Raw genomic sequence first — 23,515 nt, 5'->3', positions numbered from 1 at the left:
CCGCCATGGCTACCGCCAACGTCTCGTATGTAGCCGCCATGGTTACCGCCAGCGTCTCGTATGTAGCCGCCATGGTTACTGCCAGCGTCTCGTATGTAGCCGCCATGGTTACCGCCAGCGTCTCGTATGTAGCCGCCATGGTTACCGCCAGCGTCTCGTACAGCCGCTATGGTTACCGCCAGCGTCTCGTATGTAGCCGCCATGGTTACCGCCAGCGTCTCGTATGTAGCCGCCATGGTTACCGCCAGCGTCTCGTATGTAGCCGCCATGGTTACCGCCAGCGTCTCGTATGTAGCCGCCATGGTTACCGCCAGCGTCTCGTATGTAGCCGCCATGGTTACCGCCAGCGTCTCGTATGTAGCCGCCATGGTTACCCCAGCGTCTCGTATGTATCCGCTATGGTTACCGCCAGCGTCTCGTATGTAGCCGCCATGGTTACCGCCAGCGTTCTGTATGTAGCCGCCATGGTTACCGCCAGCGTCGTATGTAGCCGCCATGGCTACCGCCAGCGTCTTGGCTGGTTCCCTGGGTGTGCGCCGAACCTGTGATCCAATCAATTTGGAATCAGAATCGGCAGTACAATCGTCAGGCTCACGAGTCATCGACTCATGATTCGTGATCAGGTCACATGACTAAGCCCCTGTTTTCAATCATGCGAAAGCCCCTTGACTCAGAATGAAAAGTGATTTGATTTGTTTCATGCCGTTCGGTTCTGAGGAGAATCAAATGAAGGGGCAGGCCTCTGAATATATGATATGCCACGCTAGTAAGTTATAGCAGTTGCTCCCAATATTTTTCCTTGCCCAAAACGCGCATTTGAAAGGCTTAGGACGTCCCATGCTCAAGGTTAGCAAATTTTGATCAGGAATGGACATTGCTTAGTGCGTAACTGCCGTGGCCAGCTCGGGGAATGCTCTGAACACCCTCCTTGGGAAGATATTAGCAGACAGTTTCGCACAGGTTGGGAATCCCAGCCAAAGTATCACACCTGGGGCTGATCCTAAGCATTCCCTAATCGGCTGAGTGGGAGACAACTTACGCCCATTTTGAAATCAGTCATGTAAATTCGTCGCGCTATCACATATTACGAATATCTGTGCTTGTCCTCCCGTTGAAACTGAATGCAAATGAGAGCACTGAATTATCTATACACGCGACCAGCTTTTGAATGACTTTGATGCGCTATCTGGATATGTGCAGACGTGACTTGACGTTTCACCGCGTCTGTTACGCCAAGAAGTAACAATGCAGTCGTTCACGCCTTAAGATGGCAATCGCTCACGCTCGCAATCGTTGTGTGCATGCGCCCCCGCTAAGCTTCATGGATTGGTGAAGTCGAAAATTGTCCGTCGCACGGTGGCCTACAGGGGCCCATTGACATTTTGGCATAACTGGATTTGTGTTGAAAATATTTGGTTAAGAATACTTCTCATTACAAAGGACACATCGCCCAGGAAATGTAGCATACATTTCCGATATAAGTGGAAACATGTACAACGTGGAAACGCAAGTTCGAAAGATCAAAAAATTTGGATGGTAGGTGTTCAAAGGACAAAACGTCGTTCTCTTTATTGGTCCGTGCATAAACAAAAATATGGTGCCAAAATATCCTTATGTATATATATATATATATATATGTATATGTGTGTGTGTGTGTGTGTGTGCGTGTGTGCATATATATATATATATATATATATATCACATGGATGACTAGAACAAAAGTGGACGAAACCCGGAAAAAAATTTTTACCCGTCCTCTCATGGCGACTTCCACAGATCTGCCCCCCCCCCCCAATCATTTGTGAAAATTGACATCCATGCGTTTGCGTATGTATGAACCAAGTTATTAGCCTGTCTGTGCAGCAAACAAGTCCCAGGATGCGAGCATTAAAGTCACAGAAGTGCTAACACCCAGGTTCACTCTAAGCGTTAGTTTGACCCCCGCATGGCACTCGGTGCCGTGCGGTTAAAGTGTGCAAGACGAGTTAAAAAAATGTCGAAGATGTTTGCTAAGTGCAATGTCAATAGGCCCCACATGCTTCTCCATGTCTTATGTCACTTGGCGGGCCATTTCTCAATTTATCACTTTTACGGCAGTGCCATTTTGATGACATGACATAGATATCAACATCAGCAATGAAAGGCTGGTCTCCAATTTCAATTCCTGCGCCACGTCAAAATTCATTTCTTCCACGGACCGACTACTTTAGAGCACAAAATGTGAACAATGATCAGAAAACAGCATGGCAGTCTCATATCACGTGTAAAATAAAATTATTTCAAACTCGCACGGGTGGTGACAATTTGTTTACAACGACGGAACAACGACGTCGCATCAAGGATGTGCAGCGGCAAAACATTGGATATAACTGATCATGGTAGCGCATTATACATTACATCAGTGTTTTTCGTTGTTTTTGTTTGTTGTTTTTTTGTTGTTTACGTTTATGGCTGCCGCACTCCGACCCAAGGCTGGCCCAACCTGCGTGTCCCACCGCCGTAATGCCGCGTAGTCTATCACGCGCTAGGGATTTTGGCGGCATATTTGGGCACCATATGTGATCAGTTCGATGTGAACGTTGTGTGCTCGAAAAGCATGTCTGTTTGTATGTTATATGGCATATGGCAAAATCACTGTGGGAATGCGATTTTGCCAGCGTTAACACGAGCTCATTTGACAAGACGCTTAATTTTCTTGGGTCTCCGGCTTCAGAGCAATGCGAGTGGAGGCTAATTGCGGATGAAGGCTTAAGCTGTACTGCATGCTTCTTAATGAGTTTTAAAAGTAGACCTTCAGGAGCTCTGAGCTCGCTGCCTGCCACTATTAAGAACCTGCCTAAGCTGAAGATCGCTCACCGTCTTACCCTGTATAATTGGCCAGTAAGTATCTATCGTTGGCATTCTTAAAAACGCGAGTGTCAGCAATACCTTTTAGACATGCCATTTTTTATCAAACATCAGCCAGCCTTATCGACGGCTCGGAGACAAGAATTCTGGACTTTTTACACGGCCGCTCTGAGTGCAGCAGGTGGTTTTCGTGAAATGCGGTCCGCTACCAATCATATGAATGAGTTAGTAGAGGGCTAGCCATCTGTCCTCCTCCGCCCATATGCCACTTCGATACCCGTTAACGTCTTTCAAGGGTGGAAAATACGGGTGTGACTTTGTATGCCAATAGCCACTGACGGTCCTTTTTTACACACATTGATGTATTTGTCGCCTTGAAATGGCGAGCCCGCAGCTGGAATTTGTTAGCTTGTGATGCGGGCTATCTACGTTTCTGAAGTAATCGATCTCTTTGAAGTGCCTCTCTCTTTTCACAAGCTGTTCCATTCTTTCGTGGTAGGGGTGACTTGGCAGATCGTTCGTGTCAATATTAAACAAGATCGGCCCGAGGGGAGGGTGCTGCCCCATGTGGCTCCAAAGTGGACAGGCTCCAGGAGATGGCTCTCCTTCACAGACTGCATCCTACCTCGGACCTAGTCTTTGGGCCAATGTGTTGACTCGCCGTACCAGAGCTTTGCCAGAGGGGCACCGCGGTCGACATAGGAGGTGGCATGACGTCACGCGCGTCACATGACCCCGGTCTCTGCTGTTCGAGATCGCACTGACCACCTCGACCGAGGAGTGTCCAGGTCGCTCGTACCTTTCACTGAGTACCCAGGTCTTTCGCTGAGTTTTCAGGCCAGCAGGTTGGGTGGGTGGGTAGGTATGCTGGCCGGGCGGCACGCGACAGCTGACGCTGAGGTAATCAAACAGCTGTATGCTGACGACTTTTTCGGCTAGTTTACCGATCGCGCTCCAAATGCTACTAGGTTTGAAGTGGCGTGACCATGTTTTGTCACCAGATTTGAGATTAGGTATGTCTGTTGCTCGTTTTCTCTCCGTGTCGGGACCACGCCGGTAAAAATGTCACGTCCGCACTGCGAATAACATGAGAAGCTAGCACAGCAAAACATCGCCTGACAATTTGGGCCAATGCACCGTCACAGTCCACTGCTGACGGGTCAGACATCCGCCGCAGAGCCAAACCCAGCGCCTCGGGAGCATGACAGGACGCACACGGAGCCCGACACTGATGACGGCCGGCTGCCGGGGCGGTATGTGACTACCGGGCTGGACGGCCAGTCCCACATCTATACGGAGCCCCACACCAGCAAACCAGCTGTTGAATTGATCCGCGGCTCCCTCGTCGAGTCCGACATCCGCGTCTTGGGTCTTGGTAGAGCTGACGGCGTGTGCTCTTAGGTTCTTCCTCATGTTCTTAGATGAAGTCTAGGACGATAGGAATTCATTCTGTGCCTTTGCCGGGGCGGCCTTGAAACGGTTTGTGGGAGATGTGCTGTCTCCGAGAGAGGACGGTTCAAAGAGTATCCCCTTCTATGTAAGCCGAGTCTCTCCAAAGCTGCCCGTCTTGAAGATCTTCATTGGGTGTAAGCTAGGGCACTTTTGGCGCCCGAAATGGATCCGCGTCATAGGAAAGGTGGACGTCAACTGCTGCGTTTAGCATCCGCAGAAAGGCCGAGTTGGCAGCGTCCGCTCCTCCGCCTTGTGCGTGCTGTTTCTGCTCATCAACAAGCTGAAAGGTGCTGTTCCCATCTAAAAATTCAAACGTGAATTGGACAGCCGTGAGCTCATTTCATGTGTTGTTCGCCCCTCTCCGTCCGCAAGGAACTGACTGACTGAGGTCTTTCTTTTCGCCGGCGTCAATACTGTGTCATGCGTCCTGGCATTGTACCTCAATTATGGCGACATATCCGGAGATCACAATTAAAAAATCAGCTCTTAACATGGATGTATTTGGGCTGAGTTCATGCGGCATTATTCCTCCACCGCCTGTTTGATTGTTGTTACCGTGCTTGTCTTCAGGTTTTTGACGGATACCCCAAAACGAACGCATATGTTGTCTATTAATCGCATCATTTTGTCCGATTCCCAGGGATTCTCTAAGCGCAGGTCGAGCGAGTCGGTGGCCTGTGGGAGGGAGCAGCCGACTGCAACGGCGAGATCCAGGTGAGTAGCTGACTGCACCGGCGAGATCCAGGTGAGCAGCTGACTGCACCGGCGAGATCCAGGTGAGCAGATGACTGCACATGCGAGATCCAGGGAGCAATTGAATGCACCGGCGAGATCTAGGTGAGCGGCCCGACCATCACGGGGAAGAGCTGGAGCCCTCAGCCAGCCGAGGCAGAGGCCTGTGGGAGGGAGCAGCTGACTGCACCGGTGAGATCCAGGGACCACCGCAGGGACGAGCTGGAGCCCTCGGCCCCGGCTCGTTTTCAGCGCTGGGCCGCGCCTTCTGAGGCATGGGAGGCAGAGGCGCTCACCAAATATCAATGGATCCAAAAAGGCCAAGTAATCTTTACGGAAGAGGATGCCACTCCAAGTCTTCGATCTTCGTTGTTTTCCCAGTATTTGATCCCCTGCAGCAATGGTTGTACTACAAGAACACACATTTTCCACAAAGATATTGCATTTGGTATAAAGCTGACGGCATATAGCAAGAAAGCATCGCGTATTTTAGGTCATGAGTGGGGCGTCTGCTGAAGCAGCTATATTGCCCGGTAGAAAACTGATTTGGCGTATCCTTTCCAAGTTTAACACCTGAAAGCTAGTGGCGTGGGATGCCCGCCAATTAGATGTGTTGTCAATGCATCTGGTTCCGTTTTTCCCCGTTTAAATATTATTATGGGCTTTAAAGATGGAGGTGTGATACCGTGGTTAGCGGCGGACAGCCATGGACGGGGAGACAGCCGTTCATGTTACCTGACCGGACCCACCATCTCGCCAATGCCCCGGTCACCCGCTCCATCCTAGCTCTGTGGCTCAAAGAAGTGTGTGTCGATGTTGATGTACCGGGGTCACAACGTACCGAGTCGTGCGCTAACATCATCTGGCTCGTGTGCTGACCAATGGGCTCCCCAGTTCAATTTGCTCTTGTGGGGATTCGCGAACGCGGCAGCGGACGACGCAAAAACATTCAGCGGCGGCCCGGCAGCAGCGCAGAGCAAACCCCCCCCCCCCCCCCCACACACACACTACCCATCAGAGGACGCGATGCTTTGTGCGGAGAGTGGCGAACTTGGAAAATCTTATTCGTGGGTTGCTCTCGTCTTCCTTATACAGCTGGCGAATTTCATGCAGATTGCTTAGAATCAGTCGTTTTTGCTTTGCCATCTTGTCACCGTTTGCATCTCTCACATGCACAAGTCTTTCTTTCCGGGACTTAGCCGACTGTCTGCCTCTGATTTGTAAAAAAGGCAATCTTTACAATTTCTTCCCCAGATATGTTTTCTCTTATTGGAGAAGACAAGCGTCATTGGTAAAATGCCATGCTCTTTTTCAGTTTAGGGCAGCGATGTACCATGTCGCCATGTTGTCAGTGACGTGGTTGCCTTATTCAGCATCTCTGCTTCCTTTGTTTTCCTCTGTGACGCAGCTAAACCTTCTGCGGTAAAACAAAACACGTGCGTTGCGAAAACGGCATTTTGGAGAATAATAAAATACATGAAAGTAAGCTTGTGCTTGCGCTTGTTGTGAAATGTGCGGGCTAAGAACTCCACATAAGTATCCGTCCTCTTTACACGTAAACGTACGGACAATGTTCCACTATTCAAAGTTATTGCAGAAGGAGAAGGTAGCTGCGGACCTGATTGGAAGTGTCCGAAAAATGAACATGAATAACTGAACGATGAACTACACAGCGTTAAAAGAGCAGCTACTTACTCCGATGCACTGTTGTTGTTTTTTTGCAAGACGTTCCAAAGCGGCTTGAGCATTCTCCCAAACTATATCCGATTCGTAGTCGGAACTGTTTCAGCTTACTTTTCCCTGGAACTGAGGACTGGAATACTCGCTTTCCGATTCGCCAAGAGGTTCCGCGTTATTGTTGCCAGGAATGCCTTCATGGTCTTTAGTAATATGTTGAGACATTTGCAACACACAAGTGTTGCAACATAGAAGTAACTGTTACCCACGTGTCCTAGACACGACTGACTCGTTCTTTTAATGCGGTCTTTAAATCCCACCGTGCTCTCGTTTTGTGCTTCCTAAATGGATCGACACAACCGGAGATGTTCGAGCATTTCATTCTCGCACGACACACTGCCAGTGCACCCACGCGCTCCACTCACTCAGGCTTTGTCAGTGCCCTATCACTTGGCCTTTGTCTGACTTCAGAGTCAACCCACATGAACCAAAGACGACAGACACCACCCTTGCAGAGCGCACTCCTCCCCCCCATTTCCTCCAGCTCCAATTACCGCAGCCCCGACAATCCACGTGGGGGGGGGGGGGGGGGCGGGCAGTAGGCCGCCGCGACGCACCACGTACCCAGTGTTCGTGCGTTATGCATGATTCGTCGGTGGATAAACTATCAAACTACGTTCTCTCACATGCAGCTCAAAAAAGATGAATAGAACTTAAGAAGGTTGTCCTTCGTGTATTTGAAAATTTCATAACGCCCTGTTCATTGTTTTTATGCAATGGCGCTTTCAAGAATGGAGTGCATATATTTTTGAGTTTTCTGTTCATCTTAACGCATAGGTTTGCCATGTTCTCTTTCAAGCAAGTGGAAAAATCTCCACCGAAGTTAGTCTTGAAACCACGCAACAACAAAAATGCCGAAAGCCATAACTCCGAAACGGTGCAATTGAGAGATCTAAAAATGAGATGGGAGGCTTCAGCACTGATGACAATTCCCATGACGCCCCCCCCCCCCCTGTAATCAAAATTCGAAGGGTGGGGACATTAGACGCTTCTTGTCCATTTATCAGTGAATGCCCCAGCTATAGAACTGCTTATAGGAAGAGCTTCGTCGAAATCCCAGTGGGTCGGTTGACTTCAATTTTTGAGTTGGCATGGCAGAAAGGGAGAGAAAGCCGTGATGATGTTCTACCTCATGCAAGAAACTTCGCGCACCAACGACTCGCCAACATGTTTTCAGTGAAAACCTTCAGATGCCCCCTTCCCCCATTGCAAAATCCCATACAAGCGCTGCATAACACCAACTGCATAGACATGACTTAGGACGGGTTCGATCTTCACGCTTTTGAAATTGGCGTGCTCTAACTGCTTAGACAAAATCCAAGACGCATTCGTCGTATGCGCCATTGGAGACATTTTGACGTCAGGCATTAGCAGTGTTTGTGAGCATGGATCTTATGCGGACTGTCAAATAGAATAACTGTAGCTGCCGCATGGCTTTAACGGGACGGGGACGGCAGCCAGCGGGCATACCGACGCGACAGGCCGAGGCCTTCTCGGTAGCAGCAGGCATGCAAGCCCTCGCCAGGCTTAGTAAATAAATGGTCAGATTTTATCAGAATAATCAATGTGTGCAATGTACGTCTGAAATCAATTTACCATCTGAGGATAAGACAATGGAAGATACGGTGTAGCGAATGATATGATGAACAAGATATGAGCAAAGTTGATGAACTCGATACCCATGGACTCGTTTTCTAAATATCCGAATACTCGGCCCCTTTGTCAATTCTATAGAAACCGCTTTTTAACATTAAGTGTGAGCATGTTAACGTTCGTTATAGGCAGGTGGGAACTAGTTACGTCTTACTGGCCCTTTATACATTATGGGATAGTTTGCTACGCATTTATCCGATGGTTAGCGCCTGAACACTTGCGCGTTTGTACCGTTCTTTGCGGCGCACCGAGAGCGGTCACCATCGCCTCCCCCGCCGGCCTCAGAGCAACCACAGCGCTGCTCGGCTGTGCGAGCCTCGCGGCGCCGGTGACGCGCGCGCGCGCCGGCCGCCCTCGTAAGCGCGCGCCGGCGGTGCTCGTCGGCAACGCTGGCGGGCCCGTCGGCCGCTGGGCAGTTGGCCAGGGACGGCGATGAGCTCGCACTGGCGTCACGTCTGGGCCAAAGCCATCAAACACTGCTTCAGGTGAGTGGCTGGGGGGCGGCACGCGCAGGACGCTGTGTGCGAGGGCACCGGCGTCGCTGAGCTCTCCTCGGACCGCGGGGCTCGAGGATCTCAGAACCTGGCGGCGGCACCCTCCTCACTTTACCTAAGCGTGCGTGACGTGCAAAACAAAAGCAGAGGATGTCCGGGATGCTGCAAAGCGTTTTGCAGAACAACTCTTACGAGCTGTTGTCGACCATGCTTTCATCGGCTAGGGAATCACATGTTTATTTATTCTTATCCAAACAATGCTCGCGCAATTGTATTTCCATTGATCATGTCGATTACGGTTTGCAGTAAGCAAGACACTGTTTATGTTGCACACTAAACCTATGACTTTTATCAATTTCACTATCATTGTTACATTGTCTCATAAGCGTAAAGCTAAGTCGAATTCAAATGTACCATATCCAACAACACTTGGAAAACCCACTGATACAATATTGTTTGCGTTTAACAGTGTGGATGGAGCTCGTCATGTGTAAAAGTAACGCAATTTATATGGTAACCTATTCATCCTATGTGACAACCCATTCATAAGGTAACCCATTCATCAAACTAACGCAATCCATATGGGCGCCCAATGCGTATGCCCAACCCTCGAAACTTTCTACCGCACAATAATGCGGTCATTACGCCTGGCGATAGTACGCCCAGCGCCTGTTTAATATCTTAGCAGTGACGGGTGTCGTGTCAGCCCAGGTAGAGGAGCTTCGGCTACAGGTGGCATTGACAGAGATGACAGGCTATGCCTTTTGATACGGGAGGATGGTGAATTACGTGCGGGTGCGCGCATGTAATTCACCATGTGAATTACGTGCGCGCGCCATGGAAACACGTGACACGTGTACGTGTCACGTGTTTACATGTGCTCCAGTGAGTAGATTCTTTACCTCCCCCGCCCCCCCCCCCCGAAGTTTTTACAGAATAATTTCCGAATGCCGCGACGTAGCCACACCAAACTTGTCCTAACTGGAGCCAATTGAATAGCGGATCTTTTGGTATACATATATGAGTTTGTATGTATATATATATATATATATATATATATATATATATATATACGGCAATTAATCTCCGAGACAGGTTCTAAGGCAATAAAACAATTGATTTTACCATTGCAAGTGACAGTTACAAGGGTCAGTCCAAGGTCAAAACCAGCCTGCTTTCTTACCCGCTAGTTTGCTTTAGGGTGTCATGTCATTGGGGCCTTACGACGCACTCAGCTGCTGATGCTATATGGCGTCGCCTGCCTCTCACCCTGACAGGAAGGGCGAGGCATCGCTGGGAATCGAACCCCGTACCTCTGGTTTCCCAGACGCGCAGTGGTTAACGCAGCCGCGTAAACCACCACGCTACCGGCACCCCGTTTTAGAGTGCAGTTTTTGTGCTCATTTCGAATTTATTGATATTAGGAACCGCAGTAGACATCTTCCATGGACTTCAAGATGTCAGAGCAGGTCACTGACCTCAAATTACTCCTATCAACTTTTTTCAGTAACCTCCCGCCTAGCGTAATTTTTGAGACTTTTTCAATGCGAGCATGAAAAACTCATAGGATTTTTGTCAACATGACCTTATATATCAAAGAAGGCCACCGGCTCCTTAAATGAGCACCCGTGACATTTTCTTTAGAACAGGTGTTTAGGTTCAAGGCGGTTGCATAAGCAGGTTTGGGGCACTCTGGACACCACATGGACTTTTACCTTGTTTGACCTTATTTGATGCAAATGTCATGGCCTAGGAACCGCAAATTTTGCAACGAGATAGTTGATAGACGTTCAACCTGTCTTGTGAATTTTATGTATCTCACTCTCTCACTTTTTGAGGTCTATGCGGGTCAAATCAAACCCCACCCGAGCGAAAGGTATTCAACCGGCTAACCAGGCGACACTAATGAAGGACGTACGCCTCACGAGCGGGCACGCTATTGGAATTCTATGTGGGCTATGAAGGGCCACTGGGACGTCCTGGGCTGTCCGACCTCCGCTGTTGGACTGCGGGGCCGCCTGCTGCCACCCATGCTTCCTAGGGCGCGCCTGGGCTGTCCGACCTCCGCTGTTCGACTGCGGGCCGCCTGCTGTCGCCCACGCTTCTTAGGGCGCGCCTGGGCTGTCCGATCTCCGCTGTTCGACTGCGGGCCGCCTGCTGTCACCCATGCTTCTTAGGGCGCGCCTGGGCTGTCCGACCTTCGCTGTTCGACTGCGGGCCGCCTGCTGTCACCCATGCTTCTTAGGGCGCGCCTGGGCTGTCCGACCTCCGCTGTTCGACCATGGGCTGGGTGCGGCATGGGTGATGCGGGCCGCCTGCTGTCACCCACGCTTCTTAGGGCGCGCTTGGGCTGTCCGACCTCCGCTGTTCAACTGCGGGCCGCCTGCTGTCACCCACGCTTCTTAGGGCGCGCCTGGGCTGTCTATCCTCCGCTGTTGGACTGCGGGAACGCCGACTGCCACCCACGTTTCTTATGGCGCGGCGCTGGCTTCGCTGGGAATGCATCTCCGCATACTTCCTCCTGAGAACAATAATGGTGTGAAGAACCCATTGTTCACCCTACGAGCCGGATGATGTTACGGCGTACGATTCTACAGGTGGAGATACCAGCGCAACCGATATCAACACACAGTATACACATGCGAGCCACAGAGCCGGGATGAAGGGCGTGACGGGCTGGTGGGCGGGGCTGGGAAGGCAACGTTACTCCCCGAGCACAGTAACGCGCCCGTAACCGTGGGCTCCCCACCTCTGCCGTTCAAGGGATCATGTTATCCATACGTTGCGCATGCGAAGCCACTCGACTGGATTCATTTACCCTAAACTCCCTGATACGCATGCCTAAGTTATCTCTGATCCCGCGCAACCGCTGAATCATGCCGGCGAAAGGCCTGCTGGATGTCAACCCTGAATCCATCGTCCTCCTCCTCAACTAGTCTTCTTACTCCCCATGCACTCGGCGCATCCCTCCACGTACTCAAGGTATGGCCATCCGCTGTTGATATCATCCCGCACACCCCTGGCATGCACATGGGTTGCGACCCTCGTCTCCTGTTAGGTCCGGCCACAGACGCAGCGTTTTAACCCGCCAACCAGCTCAGTCTGACCCGGACAGAGCTCGTGGGCTTTTGGTCAGGATGTGGGTCAGAGTTGGTGGACCTCTGTGCTCATAGTTTTAACGAGCAAAGCAACGCATGTTTTGCTAGTACTTGAATCTTGAATTCTTACGAAAATCAGAGTGCGTTGCTGCACACAATACAATTATATTTTTTTATTTTTCTAGCAAGAGTCCTTTTTGACAGGAAAACCATGGCAGACATGGCACATCAGTAAACCTGGTTGCGCAAAGTGACAAGGTATGTAAGCATATCGCCGAATGAGTTAAGAATAAATATCCACATTTTCCACGCGTGGCCTGATTTCATTGATCATTAATCAGATGGGTTCTTTGTACAAACACAGCGACATGCATCGCCTGACTGTTATTGTGAGGGAGTGGGCTGCACTTGAAGTTTTTTGTTTCGCACACAAACCATACCTCAAGCCGATATCAGTGATTAATGAAATGACCATTAGAATAACATCTTGGAAAAAGTTACGTCTCTAGTTCCGACCAAGGCATGGATCAAGCTCCCTCACCTGTCCTGGTCTCAAGAAAATATTACAATTATCGCCGATTTGGCGGGGAAGGCCGCGCCCGAGAACGGACAGCCACCAATGCACCAGCGGGGAGGGGATAATAGCCCCGAACATGCACATTGAGGGCCACCGCCTGCCGACCGGTGGAATGATTGTGGAGGACGATCTGTGTGCCTCTTCCTTGGTGCGAAATTCGAATCTCCTGACACTCCCCGTTTCGTATCTTCGTGCGCGATGCGCGATTGCAACCTAGCAATTTGTTTGCGCAATCGAGCAGCTCACTCCCACTTCGGAATGATCAAATTATCTGGCTGGAGTCTGCCTTCCACCCATTTGGGAGCTGGACAACCCTATCGTAATGGCTTGGCTCAGCGTGCTGCCCGCCATGGGGCAATGACTGCAACGCCGCATCGCTCGCGGCGCGTGCAAGGCCCGTCCTGCATCGCTCGCGACGCGTGCAAGGCCCGTGCTGCATCGCTCGCGGCGCGTGCAAGGCCCGTCCTGCATCGCTCGCGGCGCGTGCAAGGCCCGTTCTGCATCGCTCGCGGCGCGTGCAGGGCCCGCCGTGCATCGCTCGCGGCGCGTGCAAGGCCCGTCCTGCATCGCTCGCGACGCGTGCAAGGCCCGTCCCGCATCGCTCGCGGCGCGTGCAGGGCCCGTCCTGCCTCTTTTATGCCTCGCCTTGGGCGTGTCCGGCTCGCGAGCTGCTGCGGAGCCACCTTGTATTCCTTTCTGACCTCGTCCTCACAAGGTGTGGTGCTTTAAGCTTCGGCTTACATAGATATTGGTTGCCATCATGGCGCGTTTCGGAAGCGATTGTGACCTCTTAGCGTGCGGGCAAGCGGTGTTTTATTTAAACCCCGGGTATTCTCCATTGTTCCAAGTCGTCCACACTGGAAATCAGTGATCCGAGTGGGCAGGACAAATCCTTCGTTAATGCAGGTCGAGAAGCCCGTTCGCACTAACTTTGCGCCGACTGCTATGACTTGTTGGTACAAGTGAGTGATCCTCAAAGCTGACCCATTGTTATCCACGGTTCGTAGGATATTTCCGTCTCGCAAAATAGCACGTTCAGCTGCACGTGCAACATGTGCGCTGCCCATGTGTCCGTGTCCACGTGCCCGAGCCGGCATCGTTGGACGGCTGCTGATCACGTCCAAATCGATGGCGTCGCGGCTCTGGTGGCGCGGCCGATGGTGGCGCGGCCGATGGCGTCGCGGCCGATGGTGGCGCGGCCGATGGTGGCGCGGCCGATGGTGCCGCGGCCGATGGCGTGGCGGCCGATGGCGTCGCGGCCGATGGTGGCGCGGCCCGGTGACTCTGCCACTCGTCTCTTTCAGCCGCGTCCGGCGGGACAAGCAGCGGGGGCTTCCCAGCTTTCTGGGGTGGCGCCGCGGCTCGGCGGCGCCGGCCTTGGGCCAGTGCGGCCCTGAGGCGGCACGTCTCTGGGCCGACTCCCTCTCGGCGCTGCTCGGCTCCGAACGTGAGTCACCCGAGCGGAAAGTGCGCCGCTGCGCCCTCTGTCCGTGCGCTGCAGGCCGTCATCCCTGACTGCGGTGGCGGCGTGCGCATAGAAGGCGCGCGGGCGACCTCAGATCGAACTTCATTTTTAGGCTTGTTTGTGGAAAAACTTTTTTCTCGGTTGGCCGGCTAGCTGAGCCGACCATGGAAAAGCTGGAAACCTGTTCAGAAGTGTATGCGCACGGCACTGATCGAGTATTTGGGATGGATAAATCCACTCCGTTCGACTACGACTGCAGATTCTTAAGGGCACTCATTTCATAACTCATCTTTGTTTTTTCACTATGCCTTATCTCTTAAGTTGACTATCACGCGTCTTCAAAGGACCTCAACATAAGGCTCGGTCCTGTAGGCAACTCGACAGATGTAATGGGAAAGGTGTTACATTGCTGGAACACCAGTTCAATAGCTGATAATAAAGGCAATGACTGTTTATCTCAAGGAAATGTTATAAGCGTTATGTTTCTGATGCCAATTTTTCAAGATTTCTAAATGTGAAAAGGGTGGATAATGTCGCTCAAACAGCCCAGTGGCTACTGCGATGTCCGGCAGGCCTTGAGAAGTATTCCAAGGCCTTACAGACCTTGGAAAATAAACAAGATCGTAGCCAGTCGGCTTTGTTCTTGCGATCTTAGGATAAACGCGAATTGTTCGGATCATGTTTGAAGGACAGGAGAGCATTGTTCACTCCACACCCAAATGTAAAACCAATAACAACCCATTAGTAAGTTACTAGTTACTTGTTATTAGGGCCCATGGGTTACTAACCATCAGCTGTTCACAAAATCGGGCAGTCGGCCAGCCGCCGGTCTCGGGTCGACTAGCCACCGACCCGAAAATCAGCTGACGGCGATGAGCCTTGGTTTTACGTGAGTTACCGTAAGCTTTGCCAATGCGGTCGCATCAATGATCTGCTTGGACGGATCTGGGACCGGAGCCCACGCTGAGTAAAGCCTGATGCGGGAACACTGGACACTGACGGCGCCACGCGAGTGATCGAAGCAAATGAACGACTTTAACCCAGTCCGTTGACCAAAATGATGCACTGTACTGGGACGTGAGGTTTGACAAACAAGGCCATAAACTTACGTCCACTCTTCGTGGCGAAGTCCGCTGGCTTATTAGTTCCCCGGGGGGATATCTCTGGAACCCACTTTGTCTGCTGCTCAGTGTGAAACCGAGCTGGGAAGACTGCTCCAATGAAAAAGAGCAATGGATCGCCGTTGCCAGGCTCACAGCCCGGTCAAGCATACGGCCAGACGGAGCTGTGCGCGCCCGTAGCCATGGCAGCCGGCACGCCTATTTTTCAGCGACCCTGAACCTTGCGTCGCAGCCTCACGCTCAGCGACGTCGCACCTTGTGTCGCAGCCTCACGCTCAGCGACGCCGCACCTTGTGTCGCAGCTTCACGCTCAGCGACGCCGCACCTTGTGTCGCAGCCTCACGCTCAGCGACGCTGCACCTTGTGTCGCAGTCTCGCACTCAGCGACGCCGCACCTAGTGTCGCAGCCTCACACTTAGAATGATCAGTACGTTCGTACACTTGTCCGGTGAGCACAGAGTCTCAATGAAGAGGCAGTTCGGAACGTAGGGACCGCTTGGCGCTAGAAACAAATGAGCGGGCCTAATAATCCTAATAAGAATAAAAATGTTATACTGCGCCCTGGATTACAGTCGTTTTGTTTTCATTGCTTATCTCCCCGAAGTCCATTAAACGCTGTCAAGTGCTCTTTGGACATCGCCCAGTTTATAACTATATCCCATTAGCTTTGTCGTCGGACCATCGCCAGACGTCGGAGCTTGCTGATTAGTGGGCCAAAACCGTACCAATTGCGTAGTACTGAGCAATGACAACCCAAGGTCATCATTCTCTAAACCACTACCACGTCAATGACCATACCTTCTGTCTGTTAAGGGTGTTTTCATGGTACAGCTTGGCCCACGATATCACGATCCGATTATTTCTGTTTTCAGGGGGCTTGTCATTGTTCAGGACGTTCCTGCTGCAAGAGTTCGCTGAGGAAAACCTGGACTTCTGGCTAGCTGTTGAGGAATTCAAGAGAACAGATGAAGCCAACATGGCTGACAGGGCTCGGGAAATCTTCAGCGAATATGTCGCCTCCACTGCTCCGAAGCAGGTGAGAGACACCAGGGTCGTTTTGGCGTCGTCATGGTGTGACCGCTTGTCCATTGGTTGGCGCTCGCAGTTGTCCGCTGGGACATGACAGAGAAAGCTGAAAACGCGTGCTTTGGATGTCAACGTTAGTGAGCCATTGAAGTCTGCGATGGTTGGAGAGGACCCACGTGTAGTTTGTTGGAGATCTTTAGGCACATTCCCTGAGCTTTTTCTGCACTTCCTGAAGTTTCCTGATAGTGTCTCCTTCTGTTCATTTAACCTCGAGGTTAAAAGGTAACCCTGTGATGTTTGGCATCTATCAGCTGGCGTGATTTTTGGACTCATCACATGCGTCATTTTCAAAGAAACATACACGACATGCTAGCAACAAAAAATTGTTGCACCAAGGTCATTCTTAAACATGTCTTTACTATGTTTTTGCAAGCATACTTAGATGCATATATATATATATATATATATATATATATATATATATATATATATATCATGCATATAAATACTAAATGTTTTACTGTTAACATGTCTTCGTCGTTTGTCTGTTGTGTGTCTATCTTTGAAAATGATTAATACAAGGATTCCGAAGCGTCAGGCCAACTAATAGATGCCGACCATTGACGACTTGCTTGAGGTTAAGCCTCAATGATAAACAGAAGGCGGTAATGAGAAAACTTGAGCACGCGCAAAAAAATGCTCATTAATTGCACTTGCTTCAAGATTTTCAGCGACGCTCACATGCCATTCATGTGGCGTACTGCAAGTGGCCTTCCCTTTGGCGTTCTGTGGTCACAAGAAGGATGCCAGCAAGGATAGTACCGGTGATTCGTGTTGACCGCACAGCCATGCCGCATGTGCTATGTACCGACACGCCTTCATCCACACAACAATTAGCTACAAGACGCAACCGACCGATCGCTCGCCGCCTCGTCAACCGTCAGTTTGTCGCCTCGCCGGCCGGCTGCTCCCGAACCGCCAGCTCCCTGGGACGTCATGGCATGGGTGTGGCCTCAGGCTGGCCCCCCTTGACCTCCCTGTCCTTATCGGCAGATCAACGTGGAGTCGGCCACGCGGGCCGCCATAGCCTGCGGCCTGTCGCAGCCGACGTCGGCACTGTTCGACGCAGCCCAGCGTCGTGTCCACCTGCTGATGGAGAGCGACACGTTCTGCCGCTTTCTGCGCTCCAAGGCGTACCTCGCGCTGCTAGAGGAGCGGTAGGGGCGCTCCGGCCTTCGCGCTGCTAGAGGAGGCTCCGGCCCGGTAGGGGCGCTCCAGCATTCGCCTGACCGCCGCCGGCTGTGGGGTGCTCAGCAGCTGACTGATAGCTCAGCGGCGCCCCAGCAGCTGACTGATAGCCCAGCAGCGCCCCAGCAGCTGACTGATGGCTCACAGCATAAGCTGACAGCAGCAGCTGACTCGTTGCCTGTTGCTGGCGTGAGTTTCTCACTTTAATAAGTCTGCTGTGTTGAACAGCGCGGGAGAGGATGGAAAACCGCGGCGTGTGTAGTGGAGTGTCGGTGTTTGTTTTTCGAGTACCGTGATGAGCTGTCTAGCATCGGGGCAGGCACACACATAGGATTAGCCACAGATCCTTGCAATGTTTTGTGGTCGAGAAGTTTTGCTGGAGATATTCCATGCCCAATGTTGACTATGTTCACTCGTTAGCATTTTGTGGTCATTGAATTCATGTTGAGCCGACGGAGGAGGAATCAGTGTGGGCCGGTTTATTTCAGGATCCAACATTTCGGACATATATCTTATAATTATTAGATATTCTGACCAACACTCACGCCGCCATGGTCGCATGCATTGTCCAGCAATCTTAATGCTTTCTTCGACAATCAATTCAAGTGAGGCGCTATGCACTGGCGGTTTACGGCCGTTTCAACGCCCCGCACACCCCCGAGTCACATCTACCTGTTGCTGGGGTCCTGACTGTTAAAGCCTGTGCCTGACCTGGTAAGGAGTCTTGGTTGTATGGGGCCGTTCAGTTGTGCATCCGTTGGTAGTCTTGGAGGTCATCCGTCTTTGTAGGGTCCCTGTTGACTGTCTCGGATCCCAGTAGTTCTTTCCAAATGGGTCTTTGAATGTTTTCTTGTTGTTGGGCATGTTCACACCTACCAGCGTCCTTTGGGCACCTTCGCCTCTGACTTAACAAATGGTTCGGGCTTCTCTAAGATCAGGTAGGTTAGCATTTCGAGACCCTTGGGTGCTTAATATTCTAGGATTGCATCCTCCGCATTCCTGGTTAAAGAAAGAACGCTTGTCAGCCTAAGGCTTTAATATGCTCTTGTTCTGCTAAGTATTATTTGACCCCATGACATTCAAAGAGACCCAATTTTCTTCGCTTCCCCCGATGTACATTGCTCGCCACCCATGCACACCCGGCTCACCCATCAGCATTTGTACTAGTCCCCCTCCCTGATGCAGAGCGTTCACCACCCACGCACATCCAGCCCACCCACCGGCATTCTCACCACCCGTGTACACCCTGCTCACACATGGGTATTTGTACCTTCCCCTCGGTATTCATGGGACCCATCATGCCCTGTGGCTGCGAGTTATGACAGGTGTGCCGTGATGTTCGGTAACCTTATGAGATTGTTTGGGCCCTGGTATTTTTGAGCGCCCTGATACCTGATATTTCTGAGATCCTCTGGTGTTTTGAGAAACCGACAGAGTTGAGGCCCCAGTATGTGTTGGAGCAAACTGGTGTTTTTGATATCTTAATTTGTTTCGGCGAAATTTTGTTTAAGTCCCTTTTCATTTTGTGTGCACTGATGCTTCACGAGCTTCTTAAACGTCTGGGTGGCTTTCATCGTGTGATGTAGGGAAGCCTTATTTCACACAATGTGTCCCTTCGTCCAGGACCTCCCCCCCCCCCCCCCCCAATTACACAAGCCCGCGCTCCCTAAGCATTAGTCCGGGCCTTGTCTATCCCCCTCCCCCTCCAGTGCGAGCTTGTGACGGAGCGCGGCGGTCAGCAGTGAGTCTGGGGAATTGCTCGGACCATGGCGTGGCGGAAGTGCGAACATTGCCGTATGATCTGCGTTGTGGTGTAGTCAAATATGATCTCACGCGTTATGCATTTGATGCCGTGTTGGACGCATTTACAACGTGTACAGTGGTATTACGATAGATAACCCTTCGTCCAGATTCAGCAATATTGTGCGTCAGGTTTCTCTGCCGAGGGCGTGAGGGACTACCGATGTCCCGCCAAAGAACGTGGGGGGCCCGCTGTGATCCATTCCACCTGGGTACCACTGGCGATAGGCATTTGCGTGTGGACTGGCCTTCTGCCCGGCGCGCGATGTCTGTGCCCGTGTGCCCGATGTGAAGCCGGTGCGTGTCTCCACGCGGGGCGATCCCGTTGCCAGTGCGTCGTGCGTCCGACTGGTCACGCCACCAGAGTAGGGTCCGCAGCTCGCTGGCAGAGTGGGGTCCGCAGCTCGCCGCCAGAGTGGGGTCCTCAGCTCGCCGCCAGAGTGGGGTCCGCAGCTCGCTGGCAGATGTGTCGCGCTTGGATCAGTGCTGCGCTGTCATCGCGGATCGTGACGCATCTGGCAGCGCTGACGGTGTTAGACGGCTGCCACTGCGATGCTGGTGATGGCGAAATACACCAACGGAAGCTGGACTGGCAGCTCCCGGTGAGACTCTCGTTTATTTCTAGCTGACTGTTACTGGTTGTTCTCGTTTGTTTCTCCACGAAATGCGGTCACGTGGTATGGTAGTCTGAGGCCAGTCCAAGAGAGGGCCTGATGTCCGTAAATCGCATTAACGCGGTGAGACGGTTTGAGGTCATTTTCAGAAAGAGACTGACTGCCTGGGCCTGACGAATCGCGATCACGTGGTGAGATGGTTTGAGGTCATTATCAGAAAGAGACTGACTCGGAGAGAGAGAGAGAGAGAGAGAGAGAGAGAGAGAGAGAGAGAGAGAGAGAGAGAGAGAGAGGAGAGAGAGAGAGAGAGAGAGAGAGAGAGAGAGAGAGAGAGAGAGAGAGAGAGAGAGAGAGAGAGAGAGAGAGAGAGAGAGAGAGAGAGAGAGAGAGAGAGAGAGGAGGAGCAGAAAGAAAAACAATGATGGAAGGCAATTATTTGCTCGCAAAGGTAAACATGCGCACAGAAACCACATCTACAGTACGGTCAGAGAGGCGTATGAGGTGCGGTTGAGCTTGAACTTATGGAGCAAGCCATCGGAAAGATTTGCTGAGGATGCCAGTAAATCTACCAGGAACCCCGTCAACCCTTGTCCAGCCAGACAAGGCTTACCTATTTTTGAGGGGCATTATTGTATGCGATGTGTTTGAATATTTATATTTCACGGAAACAGAAACCAGAAGCCATCGAAAGATAAAGTTCCGTTGGTGTTTGAAAGCCAGCAAACAAGAGGAACCAGGTGTTAAGTGACTGCATAGAATAAACAGCCGGCGCTTTTCAGTTTGCAGCGGTTCAACGAACGTTTTCTAAGCCGATAACACCTAAGGGCTGGGCCGAAATTCGGCTAGGATTTACAGAGCTTTGTGAAGGTGGATTGTGGAAAGAACCGGGATCATAAATTTGTATTGGCATGGCCAACCCACGTTTGTCTTGGAGATTTTAACCTTTCTCAGAATTGAGTAGTGAACAGGCTGCATACATGTTTGTTACAAATGTTGCGGTAAGTACCAATGTAAAAATGATAAAATTAAGATAAAAATGATAGGTGAATAATAGAAATAGAAACGATAGAGTACAAAAGACCATTCACTAACAGCAGGCGCACCGAGTGTGTTATTTCATAAAGCATCATTGTATGCTTGGAAGGCCTTTATCGCTGTTTCCAACCCGAACGGTAGTAATATCTAGTTGCTTTATGTGGTACAAAATATGTGTGAAACAGATTGATCTCAGTGATGACGGATGCGATGGAGTGATGTGTGAGTGATGGAAGGAGGGCCATGGTCGCATGGCAGTTCTCGTCCTTTCCAAGCAACTGTACTGTCGTAATGCTCACCGCTCATAGTCGAAAAAATGCTTCAAACTTTCTGTCCAGTTCCTTGACCTAAATACATTAAACATTTGCGAGCAGGAGTTCGACATTTTGTCGACGACTTATCAGGGTTTGCGCGCTTAGTCACATTGACAGAATGCGACTTAGTGCAAGTACGAAGTACCAGTTAAGTCCTTCAGAATGCGACTAACTGCTAAGTTAATTCGCCCTGGTGCAATGATCGGCAAGAGGTTTAAAACCGCAAGCAATAGCGCTTTCCAAGATACCGTTTTCCAGCACCGCTTTCCAGATGGGATACTAAAGCCTTCGCTGTGGTCTTGGCATCCACCGCGAGAAGCAAGCTTTGATGAGATCCGAAGAGCTAGTCCTTAGATACGTTTCGGTCGGAGGAAACCCCTGCTGCCGTGTCAACAGCAAAGGTGTTTGCTATCAATCCACTCCACCCACGCGCTCTTTGCAGAAATCCAACAGGCGGAAGATTTCAGCTACGTTCTGACGGCACGAATGAATCAGGACGCCGTTTAATCGCTTCTCAGCACCGTCTGCCCCCGTTCCGGGAATACCAACAGCCTGTCTCCCGTAGAGCTCCTGGACCGAGCTGAACCGACGCTTAAACCGTCTCCTGTGGACCTGCGACTGTTGACTGGAGCGAGTCCGGCAGTAGCACGCCAAAACCCACGTCGAGATAAGCAGTGCAGCACCCTCAAGGTCCTCAGTGCAGCTCTTTTAAGCGATAGAGACCCATAGCCGGTTTCATTGGCTGGAAAGTACCAGTCTGTCCGAGCACGACGCAGTACCTATCGGCGCAAATGCCCTCTCCTCAGTGGCAGCCGAAGCGCTTGAAGACCCTACCGCTCCTGACGATTGTGACCTCATACAAATGGTAGAAGCATCAAGGCACGAAACGCCACTGAGTTTGCTCAACATCGGCAGCGCGCACAACTCTATGACATGGAGTACGCCGTGGCGGTGATCGGCGCTAAATGCGCTCGGGTAGAGAGCATTTGGTAGACGCAACACTCCACGCGGCTACCAGCGACTTCCTGTCAGAAAGTGTGCCTGGCGACGCGCGCTGGGCCAGGGTTTAAGCTGCGGTAAGTTAACTTTTCCAACCCGGGAATGCGTGAACCTATTTCGGCAATTTGAGGCCGTTTTGCCGCCGATCATAAGGTTTAGGTCATGCAAAGAAGGACAGGAGAAGAAGGTTATGTATCCGGGACAACAGGAGCTGTCGCTGATCTGGTGACTGTCCTCTATGAAAAATGGCCTAACATGGATGTGATATCGGCCCTGGCCAATATCGGACCTGAAATACGCCGGCTGCAGGTCCAGGGCTCCTCGGTTCGCAATCTGGAGCTAACCGGCTGAAGGCCCCGAGCTCGCCGCTTAAGATCCGGCACTCGCCGGCTGGAAGTCCGGGACTCGCCGTCCACATAGCTGGGCTCGCCGGCGGGAGACGCAGAATTCCAGCGGCGAGGTCCGGAGGTAGCCGGCTGGAGACGCCGGTCCCGCCGACTGAAGACGCCGGTCCCGCCGACTGGAGACGCCGGTCCCGCCGACTAGAGACGCCGGTCCCGCCGACTGAGGACGCCGGTCCCGCCGACTGGAGACGCCGGTCCCGCCAACTGGAGACGCCGGTCCCGCCGACTGGAGACGCCGGTCCCGCCGACTGGAGACACCGGTCCCGCCGACTGGAGACACCGATCCCACCGACTGGAGACGCCGGTCCCGCTGACTGGAGACGCCGGTCCCGCCGACTGAAGACGCCGGTCCCGCCGACTGGAGACGCTGGTCCTGCCGACTGAAGACGCCGGTCTCGTCGACTGAAGACGCCGGTCCCCCCGACTGAAGACGCCGGTCCCGCCGACTGGAGACGCCGGTCCCGCCGACTGGAGACGCCGGTCCCGCAAACTGGAGACGCCGGTCCCGCCGACTGGAGACGCCGGTCCCGCCGACTGAAGACGCCGGTCCCGCCAACTGGAGACGCCGGTCCCGCCGACTGGAGACGCCGGTCCCGCCGACTGGAGACACCGGTCCCGCCGACTGGAGACACCGATCCCGCCGACTGAAGACGCCGGTCCCGCCGACTGGAGACGCTGGTCCTGCCGACTGAAGACGCCGGTCTCGTCGACTGAAGACGCCGGTCCCCCCGATCGATCGGCCGGTGCTCCTCTCTCTGCAAAATGTAGCAACTGTGTAACGTCGCCCAGTGATTGCCTGCACTCGTGTCTGCCTGCCTTCTCAGATTAGTCTCGGCACCGCTGTCTCGCTTGCGACAGTGTCCCCTTTCTTGCGTGACAGTTTCAGGGCAAACGTCTGG

At 52.0% G+C, this 23,515-nt stretch overlaps 1 protein-coding gene across 1 annotated transcript in view; it reads left to right on the top strand.

The window, feature by feature from the left end:
* The window catches only part of LOC119102292 (regulator of G-protein signaling 3), a 46,894-nt gene extending 29,432 nt beyond the window's left edge, over window positions 1–17,462 (top strand). The window contains exons 7-10 of the mRNA XM_037225658.1: window positions 4,940–5,013; window positions 13,895–14,037; window positions 16,049–16,212; window positions 17,256–17,462. Of these exons, the coding sequence (XP_037081553.1) occupies window positions 4,940–5,013; window positions 13,895–14,037; window positions 16,049–16,212; window positions 17,256–17,423 (549 nt within the window). The 3' untranslated portion in view covers window positions 17,424–17,462. The remainder of the gene's footprint in view (window positions 1–4,939; window positions 5,014–13,894; window positions 14,038–16,048; window positions 16,213–17,255) is intronic.
* Window positions 17,463–23,515: the final 6,053 nt, after the last annotated feature.

The sequence above is a fragment of the Pollicipes pollicipes genome, unplaced genomic scaffold, assembly GCF_011947565.3.
Source record: "Pollicipes pollicipes isolate AB1234 unplaced genomic scaffold, Ppol_2.1 Scaffold_5724;HRSCAF=6776_pilon_pilon_pilon, whole genome shotgun sequence".
NCBI classification, from domain to species: Eukaryota; Metazoa; Arthropoda; class Thecostraca; order Pollicipedomorpha; family Pollicipedidae; genus Pollicipes; species Pollicipes pollicipes.
Note: the sequence above shows the minus strand (reverse complement) of the source record. Positions and strands in the feature narration are given on the sequence as shown.